Source organism: Bos indicus, chromosome 7 (assembly GCF_029378745.1).
Source record: "Bos indicus isolate NIAB-ARS_2022 breed Sahiwal x Tharparkar chromosome 7, NIAB-ARS_B.indTharparkar_mat_pri_1.0, whole genome shotgun sequence".
Classification (NCBI taxonomy): Eukaryota; Metazoa; Chordata; class Mammalia; order Artiodactyla; family Bovidae; genus Bos; species Bos indicus.
In genome coordinates this window covers 16,990,281-17,002,766 of record NC_091766.1, presented here as the reverse complement: position 1 = coordinate 17,002,766, position 12,486 = coordinate 16,990,281, and the positions used below count along the sequence as shown (strand labels likewise).

General features: G+C 47.3%; 1 protein-coding gene across 1 annotated transcript; it reads right to left on the bottom strand.

The window, feature by feature from the left end:
* Nucleotides 1-4,194: 4,194 nt before the first annotated feature.
* On the bottom strand, nt 4,195-10,077 carry NFILZ (NFIL3 like basic leucine zipper). Its single transcript, XM_070792941.1, has one exon. The coding sequence runs from the start codon at nt 8,714-8,716 to the stop codon at nt 7,859-7,861; it is 858 nt and encodes a 285-aa protein (XP_070649042.1). The 5' UTR covers nt 8,717-10,077; the 3' UTR covers nt 4,195-7,858.
* Between the last annotated feature and the right edge of the window lie 2,409 nt (nt 10,078-12,486).

Here is a 12,486-nt window from a genome sequence, read left to right as displayed (position 1 = left end):
TTCATCTTGGCTAAGAGATGCGCACGCACACAGGAGGACGCTGCGATACACCCAATACGGGCTCAGGAAAAGCAAGATGAGAGGCCAGAGGAAACCCGGAAGACATGCCCCATAAAAGTGATTCAAACTACCAGGAGGGTGCGACTCTCTCCGAGCACACCCGTGTGTCTATCAACACGTACCCCTTTTTCCTCCTAACAAGCACTTTACTTGTTTCACTACTTTCTGTCTCTGCGTGGAAATTCATTTCTGCACAGCTGACAGGCCAGGGGCCTGGGCACTGGCCAGTGGTCCCCGGTGGTCTGGTGGCTAGGATTCAGTGCTCTCACTGCTGCAGCCAGACTGCAGTCTCCGGCCGAATCGAAACCTTGCTTCTAGCGGCTGCAGGCTGAGGCCACCGGAGATGGCCCCCGCCCCCATCTCCCTGAGGGCAGTGTGTACAGGCTGGGACCAAACCCGGGTCCATGTCCTTCCTTCCACATTCCCCCTGCAGGTTGAACCCAGTTCTCTGGCCAATTTCTTCCTTTCCATCCCTCAATTGGCCATCAGTCCTCTGTGCAGGACAGACTCGATGGCAAATTTTTTTTTAACTTGAGGTGAAATTCACAAAACAAGAAAAATTAACATTTTAAAGTGAACGATTCCGAGGAATTTAATGCATTCAGCACCACCTCTATCTCAGTCCAAAACATTTTCATCACCTCCAGAGGAAACCCCCTGCTCAAGAACTCATCACTCCTGACTCCCCCCTCCCCACCCCCTAGCCTCTGACAACCAACCATCAACCACTATCTGCCTGTGTGGATTGGTCTGTTTTGAATATTTCATATAATGGAATCATACAACAAGTGGCCTTCAGGGACTGGCTTCTTACACTTATGCTTTCTAGATCTCAGATCAAATGTCACCTCTTCCAAGAGACCTTCCCTGACCTCCCGCATCCCCAGAAACCTTGGCCCACAATCCTCAGCAGCATCTGACGTAGTCTTGACCTTCTGATTCTCTCAGTGGTCCTTCTCCCCAAAGGCACAGGCTCTAAAGGACAAGGATAGGTTTCATCCTCTCTGGAAAGTTGTCAGTGACTGAATGAATGACCCGTGTGACTCTGTCCTTTCCTGTCTCTCTCTGCCCGGTAACGTAGCCTCAACTTCCTCTTCAATCCTCAGATTCAGTACAACAGTATTTAATCATGCACCTACTGCTTGAGAGGTCCTGTCCCAGATACTGGGCTCCCCCAGGGGAAACAACAGGTGGGATCCCCTTCCCCACAGCACCTTCATCATCCAGGTGGAAGCAGTCTACCTGGTGTCAACTTAAAAACTATTTACAACCTAAAAGTTGAGAGTTATGTTTTATTCAGTGGAAATTTTTAAGACTTTAAACCTGGGAGACAGCATCTCAAATGACCCTGAGAGAACTGCTCCTCTGAGGAGGCAGGGGAGGAGACAGGTTATTTAAAAGTTTTGCAATAAAAGATAAGTAGTCTGAACATCAAAATATGATTGTTAGTTAAAGAAAACCAGATATCCCAAGTTAAGGAATTTAGCACTTTTCTATGTAGGGGAACATGCAAGAGCCTGGAGTCATTGAAATTATTCCTTTCTTATGCAGCTCAGCTCTCCAGGGCCAGTAACCTTTGTTTTCACATCTTGAGCTCCCTTGGTGCTCACCGTAGGGAGTGGCTGCAGTCACTGATGACTGCTGAACATGTTAGTTGCTCAGTCATGTCCAACTCTCTACGACCCCATGGACTGTAGCCCACCACGCTCCTCTGTCCATGGAATTCTCCAGGCGAGAATACTGGAGTGGGTAGCCATTTGCTTCTCCAGGGGATCTTCCCAACCCAGGGATGGCTGCTAGACTGTAGGTATTCTTCTCCTTCCTGAGTGCTCTTAGGGCTCACTGGCTCACCTTGGAGGGTTGCAATCGCTGATAAACTGTGACGTCCCTGTTTACTGATATGGCATAAAATAGTCAATTTCTCACTGCCGACACAGGATTTAACTGCAATCAAAGTTGTTACTAGAAGGATCAACTGTTCCTATCCAACTTGCTTATTCATTCCACAGATATTTATGGAAAACTTACTGTGTGTAGGATTGACATAAATATTAATATCTGGTATTTTACAGTGGGTGTTGAAGGATAGTCTTTCCTAAGAGAGCAGTGTTTGGGACTTCCCTGGTGGTCTAGTGGCTGAGACGCTGCACTCCCAGTGCAGGGGGTGGAGGTTCAATCCCTAGTTGGGGAACTAGATCTCCCCTGCCACAGCTAAGAGTTTGCATGCTCCAACTAAAGATCCCACATGCTGCAACCAAGACCTGGACAAGCCTAAATAAATAAATAATTTTTTTTCAAAAAAGTAATGTTTGAACCAAGAGAGAATCATTTAAAGACTGAAGGTAAATAAAGCATTATAGGGAGAAGGAATAGAAAGGACAGAGACCTGAGGATTTCAAGGAGGAGAAAGTTGGCCATGACACCAGTGCAGTGATGAGGGGGATGAGTGGCCCATTCGCTGCTGACTGTTTGAGGTTAGGCAGCATACATTTAACTGCCCCAAGCCTCAGTTTCTCTGTCTGTTCATGAGGATATAATAATGAAGCCTTTTGTAGAAGATGAAACAAAATCCAGTGCACAGGGACCAGCTCAGAACTGGCAGCCGAGAGATGAGCCCACCTGTCCTGGGGGATGGACTCCAGGGGGTCACAGCCGTTGTTGGGTAGGTGTAAACCTCTGCCTCCTCCACCCTTTCGTCTTGCAGAGCCAGTCTCCCACTGTTGCCAGCTGGAGCCAATTATCTACAGCTTATCTACAGCCCCTCCAATTTACCTGAGCCCCCTCCACCTCAACTATTCCTGCTCACTACGTTGCTGACCTTTCCCCCCAGCCTCAGCAGGTCCTTCATCTTTCTGGCATTCCACCGCTCCCCCCCATGCCAACACACACACATCTGAAAGCCCACCCTCTCACACTTGCCCTAAATGGGTTTTTGTGGAAGGCAGTTTTACGAAGCAGAAAAGAAAACCACATGAATTTTCCTTCCATGAATCCTCCTCATGGAGCAGCTTTACCTGCTTCATCCCCTCACAGCTCAGAGAGGGTCGGAAACAGGGATAGATGAGCAATTTGGCAGGAGGGCTGACGGGGACGGCCTGTGGCCACCCGTGGGAAGATGAGGCACAGCAAGGCTGTGGTCAGTCACCCCTTTTCTCAAGATGATGAGCCAGCCAGCTCTCCTGTGCTTGTGTGGTGGCTTTATTTATTTTCACTCAGTCTCACACACCACAGGATGGAGTGGGGTGGGAAAGAAGGACAGTTATAGCAGAAATACACTCAGAAACTCCCCGGCACCCCCATCTCACTCAGAGAGGAAACCAGAGTCCTCACCTCGACCCACAGGCCCTGCGTGACCTGCCCCCCATCACCTCCCTGTCCCCACCTCCTCCCACTCTCCCCCTCCATCACAGCCTCAGCCACATGAGCTTCCTCTATGTTTCACCAACTCACCCAGCATGGTCCCATTTCCAGACCTTGGCACAGACAGTTCTCTTAGCCGAAGGAGGGGGTCTTCCCCCAGTACATATATAGATCCCTCAACTCTGTTCAAATGTCATCTTCTCAGCAGGGCCTTTCCTGATCTCTCAATTTCAATTTTTATGACTCACCCAACACTACCTCTCCCAATCCCCTTACCTCTTTGTTCTCCATGACGTTTATCACCACTGACCCTGCTATACATTTTTTCTTGTTTATTTCTTTTATATGTCTCCCTCACTAGGCTGCTGGCACTACAGAGTCAAGATTGTTCATTGCTCTTTCCTCAGTACCTGGAACATGGTATCCGATCAATAAATATTTCCTAAATGAGTAAAGGAATTTTCTAAATGAATGAATGAATGAATGGTTATGATGACTGAGCTGTAAGTTTAGCCCCAAGCCCCCTGGTGGCCAAAGCAGAAAGGGAAACAAGATTAGTTACATTCTCTGTGAGGATGAAGGGCTTCCCTGGTGGCTCAGATGGTAAAGAAAGGCAGGAGACCTGCAGTTGGATTCCTGGGTTGGGAAGATCTCATGGAGAAGGGGATGGCAAGCCACTCCAGTATTCTTGCCTGGGAAATCCCATAGACAGAGGAGCCTGGCAGGCTACAATCCATGAGGTTGCAAGAGTCGGACACGACTTAGGGACTAAACCACAACCCACCACAAAATGACACACACACATACACAAAGAGATGGGTTAAGCAAAACTTATAAACATTTATGGGAACATTTAGGAGACTATCTTCATGACCTTGAGGCATGGAAGGATTCTTAAAAAAGACAGAAATGTACAACTGTAATAGAAAAGAAGGATACATTTGGCAACATCTGATTTTAGAACTTGTCTTCAACAAAATCTGCCAGAAAAAAGATGAAAAGACAAGTCAGGCAAGAATGCTGTGATGTTCACATGTGACAGAGGATGTATATCTGGAATATATAAAGAACTCTGAGAAATCAACAAGAAAAAGGTAAATATCCCAGCAGAACAGGCAATTCATAGAAGAGGAAACCCAAGTGGTCAACAGATTTTGGCAAAGATGTTCAGCAGATGAATGCAGGTTAAATTCATTTTACACTCACCAGATTGGCAAAAACCAAACAGTTCATAAAAATCATTATATGTCAGCACAACACGGACATCCTCTGCATACAAAGGAGTGTGGATTGGTAATACCACTCAGTGGAACACTTTGACAGTGTCAAGGTTGAAGACAAACACCATGCAAGTCTGCAATTTCTCTCCTGGGTATATACCAACAGTAAACTATGGCCCTTGGGCCAATTCTGGCTATACCTGTTTAGGGAAATAAAGTTTTATTGGAACACAGCTATGTCCACTTATTTACATACTGTCTATGGCTGCTTTCGTGCTACAATGAAAAGGTGGAGTAGATGCAACAGCGGCCATCCCACAAAGTCAAAAATATTCACTCTGTGGCTGCTCCGTACAGGAAGAGTTTGCCAAACTCTGCTCTGGGTCACTGCTTCTCAAACTTCAGTGTGCATACAGATCTCCTGGGAACCTTGTTAAAACACAGATTCTGACTCAGCAGTTCAGGGAGGAGCCTGGGACTCTGCATTTCTAACAAGCTCCCAGTGATCCTGATGATGCTAGCTCATAGATCATGACTTGAGTGTCAAGGATCCATGTAGCACAGGATTCCACCAAGATGTGTCTGTGAACCCTTGCAGACAAAACTGAGAAACGTGGCCTCATCAACATTTTCAACTCATTTTATCTCTGCCCCAAGAAGTCATCATTCAGGTGGGCAGAAACTTTCATTCAACATCTGTTGCACATTCACTATGAGCCAGGCACACCCGAAGCAGGAAGAGAATCTCATGCATTGATAGCCAAAGAAATCTCCCCAGCCTACAAGGATGGGTGGAAGAGGAAACATAACATGTGGTTGCACAGTGTCCTAAAATCTGGTCCCCAATTCAATCATGTTGTTGCACACATGACCCAAGGGGCCCGTGGATGCCCCAGGGTGGAACATGGCATGGGATAGTTCTTACAGCAGCAACTCCCAGGCAGCCACATGGAAGGCTGCAGTTGCCTACTGGCTATCAGAGGGCAGAGGCCACACCTACGGCCCCAGAGCCCATCACATGAGTAATCGAGAACAGTTTAGACATTTGTGCAAGTTTCCACTTGCAAACACTTCAGTGTGGAATACTTCTTCCCTCATCCAGTTCCTGTTTGACACACAGAAGGAGATTAAAAAAAAACATTTATTGAAAAATATATATGCATTTGATGAATGAAGAAATGATTCATATTCAATCCCAAGAACCATCATATATAAATGACATTGACAAAAAAATAGTAAAGAGCCAGGTCAGGGTGAAGGGAAACAATTTTGAAGAATGAGAGGACATTTCCCCTGAAGACAGCACTACTCTGGGGTTGGGACCGTGAGTGCTTTCTAAAAAGGAAAAGAAGAGAGAGGAGTTAACATCTGTCGAACACTTGCGTATGAAATGCTACACATTAGTAAATGAGATTTAATCTTCTCAAACCATCTGAGGTAGGTGTGGTGGTCTCTACTTTGGAGAAGAGGAACCAGAGGCTCCACAGGCCACCTCCAAGTAGAGGGAGGGGTGGGGCAGGGGGTCTGAGTGGTCCCCTGTGGTAAGAATAGGATCAGAGGTAGAAGTTTTCAAGCAGTGGGTTCTGGCTCTAGAGAAGGAACAGTAATGGGGTTTTGAAGGGAGTGAGTTCTCCGTCCCTAGAGGAATTCAGGTAGAGACTAGATAACCACTCATCACTAGATTCTCGGAGCCCCTCCAGATGTTGAAATTCTATGACCTGTTTTAGGCAGATCCTTCTCTGGGCTTTTCCAACTGGAGCTGGAAGGTTAAAAGGGACTTGAATGATCCAAGGCCGCCAACCCCCATTCCCCTGAGTACATGGGGTGTGAGTGAGCTGGGCTCCGACACTTCAGACACACCAAGTGAGTGGACTCACCAAGAGGAAGCACCAAGCTACCCACATCTCCCAGAGGTGGTATGCTACGCCCTGACTTCCTTCTTCTGTCTACTTGTCAGCATTTTTTAACATTTCTAGGGCCAAGCCTGCATTTAAGGCCTCTATGCATGATCACCCACAACTATGTGGCATCTTTATGTTGAGAGCCAACTTCTCTGCACCCCTAGTCTACCCCTTTCCAACAGTGGGCTCTGGCTAAGAAGGGAACAGGCTAGAGCTGCCACCTCCAGGCAGCCCTCCTTCCTGTCTCCTCAGGATCTTCTTGGGAGATGTAAGTCTTCAAGCCCAGGATGTGTTCTGGGGCTGAGAGGTCTTCTAGGATACAAGTAGCCAAAGAGAGAGAGAAGACTAACATACACACCCTTAGATACTGAGGATCTGTTCCAGAGGCTTGGGCTGTGACTCAGCACACAGAGGAAGCCACCTGAACTGGGTAAGTCTGACCTCCACACGAGGTGGTAAGTACACACACCCGATCCTGCAAGAAGTGAGGAGTCAGACATCCTAAAATTTTAACTCCTCCTTCAGTATGGCCCTCAGTGTGTCTGTTCCCAGTCCCCACCATCCCCCTAGAATAGGAACCCCAAAGCCAGGAAGCTGTTCTCATGCTTGTTACTAAGCTGGGCACTATGAATTGTAAAGAAATGAGTGAGAGAATGAATGAATGAATGATCAACTGAACACATGAATGAGTGATTAAATGTATAAAAGTATTGATGAATGGACAGACATATGGGTAGGTAGATGAATGGATGAATGGATAGGTGTGTAGATTCAGAGTAAAGTGGTTGGGTGGATGGATCAATAGATCTAAGGATGGATAGATGGAAGGAAGGGTGGGAGAAAGGGAGAATGGGTGGGTGAGTTGATGTGATTAGATGGCTGAGTGTTCAGATGAATGAATAGACAAATAGAAGAATGGAAGGAAGGTAGGATGGATGGACAGATGGATGGACAAATGCATAGATGGGTGGATGGATGAGTGGACAGATGGACACATGCAAGGATCAGTGAATGGATGAATGGATGGGAAGGCAGACAGAAGGATAGACGGATGGATGGATGGATGGATAAATGGAAAGAGGAAGAAAAAGTGACTACCCAAAACATATTTCAGGCAGAATAGGAACCATGATATGACCCAAGGTCCCACAGACTCTCCTCTTGAAAATCTGGTCTGGACACTAAAAAGTGGATTCTATCCCCAGCCTTGCCCAGTTTTTGGAGCTGGGTCAAAGCCAAGCCACTCATACTCCCAGACAAACCCATGATCAGTCCCCACTACAGCCTTGCAGGCCTGGCCTTGCCCAGGGGAAGCTTTCAGATGGGGCTCCCGCCACTCTCCCAGCCCCAAGGTACTCTGCTGGAAGCTCGGGACTTGATTCGCAATTTATGGGGCAGGGAGGCCTGAGCCAGATCCTCCTGGGGATGGTTCTCAGGGACCGGGCAGGCCACTCTGGGAGGCAACCCCATGGGATCCACACCGGCTGTCAGCAACACGTCAGAGGACCCTGAGGCCTGGTATGCAGTGGGTATGGGTGACCACAGCCCCCAGCAGGGCCTGAGCTCTGGTCTGGGGCCCCCATGCCTATCCAGGAGGTGACAGCTGAAGAAGGCAGCAGGCAGGGCAGCCTGCAAGGCCATGTCCACTCTTTTTGAGGCAGGGTCCTGGAGGGACCTGGGAGGAGTGGCCAGGCTAGTCCACCTGTGAGCCACTAGGCAGCGCCAGCATCCTGGAACCCCAGCGTCCAAGGAACACGGTCTCAAGAGGCAACCGTGGGAGCCAGGTAGAGTCAGGGTCTGATCAGCCCTAGGACTGGAGTCCCCAGGCCAGGGGGAATCCCATAGCAGAGTAGGCAGGGTCCGGGTCCCACCGGTGGCGGGCAGGAGGCCAAAGCGATGCTTGAGCGCCCGCAGCTCAGCCCTGAGCAAAGCATTCTCCTCGAGCAGGGCGGCCAGCCGGCCCTCCAGGGCCGCGTCATTGAGACGGCGCTTCTCGCGGGATCTCTTGGCCGCCTCGTTGTTCTTCCTGCGCTTCTCCCAGTAAACCGTGTCCTTCTTCTCTTCCGGCATGAACTCCCGCTGCCGGCGCACGGCCGGACCGCGGACCCGCGCTCCCGGCAGAGTTTTGCGGTGACCGTGGGGTACATCCGGGAGGACCAAGAGACCCACATCCATGGTCGCCTGGGAGCCCTGGGGGAGGAAAGACGAATTCTTGGACTGGAAGCAGGAAATTGCCCTGAACGAGTCCCTCTAATTTATCCTGTATCTCCACCATCCCCAGGGGAGGGACCCAGGAAAGAGTGGAAATTGGGCTGGAGAGCTGGGTGGGGGCAGAAAGGAGTGTAGCAGAAAGAGTGGGGAGCTGATGGGATGGTTTGATGTCTGAGGGAGAAGTGGGTGAGGCTGCCAGAGAGAGGATGGATTTCGGGCTTAAAAGGAAGCCACTGGAGTCAGGGAGAGTAGGTTGGGTACCATATCCTCAGGAAGACGGAGGCTCTTTCCCAGGAGTTCTTACTACTGAGGAGGTCAGCACACAAGCCAAGGGCTCAATTCAATCTGAGCTTCAGGGTAGGATTCTTGGAGACCCAGAGAGACACAGGAGGAAAGCCAAACCTAGAAAAAGAGAATATGTGTCCGTGGAGTTAAACTGAGCCAAGGTGGGGTCAGAAGATAAGCCACTACTCACCTGAAAAGTGCCAAGGTTATACACCAAGATCTCCATCTGCAGCCAGAGGTTTCCACCTGCCCATCCACCCTACTTATATATATTCATAAGGTCTTCTATTCGCCCACTCACTCAGTCATACACCCTTCACCGACCTACCTAGCCAGCTCCCATTCCATCCATTCATCCCTTCATCTACCAAGCATCTATTTATCCATCCATCCCGGTCCCATCACTTCCTGGCAAATAGAAGGGGGGGAAGTGGACACAGTGACAGATTTTATTTTCTTGGGCTCCAAAATCACTGCAGATGGTGACTGCAGTTATGAAATTTAAAAACGCTTGCTCCTTGTAAGGAAAGCTATGACAAAACTTCACAGTGTGTTAAAAAGCGGAGACATCACTTTGCCAGCAAAAGTCTGTATAGTCAGAGCTATGTAGTCATGTACAGGTGTGAGAGTTGGACCATAAAGAAGACTGAGTGCCAAAGAATTGATGCTTTCAAATTGTGGTGCTGGAGAAGATGAGAGTCCCTTGGACTGCAGGGAGATCAAACCAGTCAATCCTGAAGGAAATCAGTCCTGAATATTCATTGGAAGGACTGATACTGAGGCTGAAGCTCCAATACTTTGGCCACCTGATGAGAAGAGCCGATTCATTGAAAAAGACCCTACCTAATGCTAGGAAAGATCGAACGCAAAAGAAGGAAGTGGTAGAGGATGAGATGGTTAAATAGCATCACTGACTCCATGGACATGAATTCCATCTCCATGGATATGAATTTGAGCAAACTCCAGGAGATAGTGAAGGACACCCATCCATCCCCCATTTGATTGTACAATCCTCTGTCTATTCCTTGCCCAGTCACTCATCCATCTGTCAATTCATTCACTGTTAGCTTTATTTTTAAAATAATATTGTGCCTACAGGAAAAATAAAAAATAGACAAATTGGACCTCATGAAAATGTTTAAATTTTGCACAACGAAGGACACTATTCACAGAATAAAAAGACAACCCACAGAATAGGAGAAAATATTTGCAAATCATAAAGCTGATATAATTTGCAGATTACATAGGTATTTGTATCCAGAATATATAGGAAACTCCTAAAACTCAACAACAACAAACACCAAACAACTCAATTCAAAAACAAACCAAGGACTTGAGTAGACATTTCTCCAAAGAAGCTATATAAATGGCCAAAAAGTACATGAAAAGATACTCAGTATCACTAATCATTAGGGAAATAAAAATCAAAACCACAATGAGATACCACCTCACACCTCCTCAGATGACTACTATCAAAACAGCAGAAAGTAGCAAGGGTTAGCCAGGATATGGAGAAACAGGAACTTTTATGAACTGCTTATGGGAATGTAAAATGGTGTAGCCATTGTGGAAAACGTTACGATGGTTCCTCAAAAAAAAATTAAAAATAGAATTACCACATGATCCAGCAATTCCACTTCTGGCTATACCTGCTAAATCACTTCAGTCGCGTCTGACTCCTTGTGACCCCATGGACTGTAGCCCACCAGGCTCCTCAGTCCATGGGATTCTCCAGGCAAGAATACTGAAGTCAGTTGCCATACCCTTCTCCAGGGGATCTTCCCAACCCCAGGTATTGAACCACCCTCGTCTCTTAATCTCCTACATTGGCAGGTGGGTTCTTTACCACTAGCACCACCTGGGAAGCCCAGTGGATATATACCTAAAAGAATTGAAAGCCGGGTCTCAAAGAAACATTTGTACACCCATGTTCGTAGCAGCATCATTCATAATAGCCAAACGGTGGAAGTAACCCAAGTGTCCATCAACAGACGAATGGATAAGTAGTCCATCCATACAGCAGAATATTGTCCAGCCCTTAAAAGGAAAGAAATTCTTAAAAGGAGACCCTGCTTTCAATTCTTTTGGGTATATATCCAGTGTATAAGGCTTCCCAGGTGATGCCAGTGGTAAAGAACCTGCCTGCCAACGCAGGAGACATAAGAGATGCATTATCCATGCCTAGGAGTGGCTTGGCAACCCACTCCAGTATTCTTGCCTGGAGAATCCCATAGAGAGAGGAGCCTGGAGGGCTACAGTCCATAAGTTCACAAAGAGTAGGACACAACTGCAGTGACTTAGCACACACACTCATATGTATAACCAATGTACTTACTTGTACGCCTGAATCTGACACAAGATTATACTACGATAAAAAGACTTTTTGTAAAAAAGGAAGAAAATTCTGACACATGCTTCAATGTGGATGCAATTTAAAGGCATTATGCTCACTGAAATAACCCAATGACTAAAGAATAAATTCTCCTTTCGTATGGTTCCACTTATTGGAGGGACTTAAGGTAGCCAAGAATGGTAGCCCACCAGGATCCTCCGTCCATGGGCTTCTCCAGGCAAGAACACTGCTGTGGGGCTCCATGCCCTCCTCCAGGGGATCTTCCCAACCTAGGGACTGAACTTGGGTCTCTCTCACGGCAGGCAGATTCTTTACCATCTGAGCCACCAGGGAAGCCCTGAGTAGTCAAAGCCACAAAGACAGAAAGTATTGATAAAACGTGGTGGTTGCTGGGGCTGAGGGAAAGAAGTGAGTTAGTGTTTAACGGATATAGAATTTCAGTTTTAGAAGATGGGAAGAGTTATGAAGACGGATGGTGGTGATGGCTGCACAATCTGTGTCACGTGAACATACTTAATACCACTGAACTGTACGCTTAAAAACGGTTAAGGTGATAAATTTTATGATATATGTATTTTACCACACTAAGAACATTTTAATAATAATAATTTTGTGCCAGGCAACTTTCCATCCATATATTCATTTACTGGTCCTTACTGGTCCTTACTAAGCGCCAGGCATCTTTCTGTCCATATATTCATTTACTGGTCCACTCACCCGCCTTCTATTCCTCCATCCTCTCATCCATCTAACACATCCTTCCTATGTGCCAGTCATCCTTCCACAAATCCATTCATTCATCTCTATATCCCTCCATGAGTCCACCCATCCACCCAACTAGTAAGAAAGCAATTGATAAGAACTTCCCACATGACTAGTGTTGAAGAACCAGGATGTTAAGAATAGGAGCAAGGGACTTCCCTAGTGGTCCAGTGGTTTAGAATCCACCTTGCAATGCAGGGGATGTGGGTTGGATCCCTGGTCAGGGAACTAAGATCCCCACATCCCCTGGAGCAACTACTGAGCCCACACGCTCTGGAGCCCAAGTACCACAACTCGAGAGCCTCTGTGCTCTGGAGCCCCACACCACAGCTGG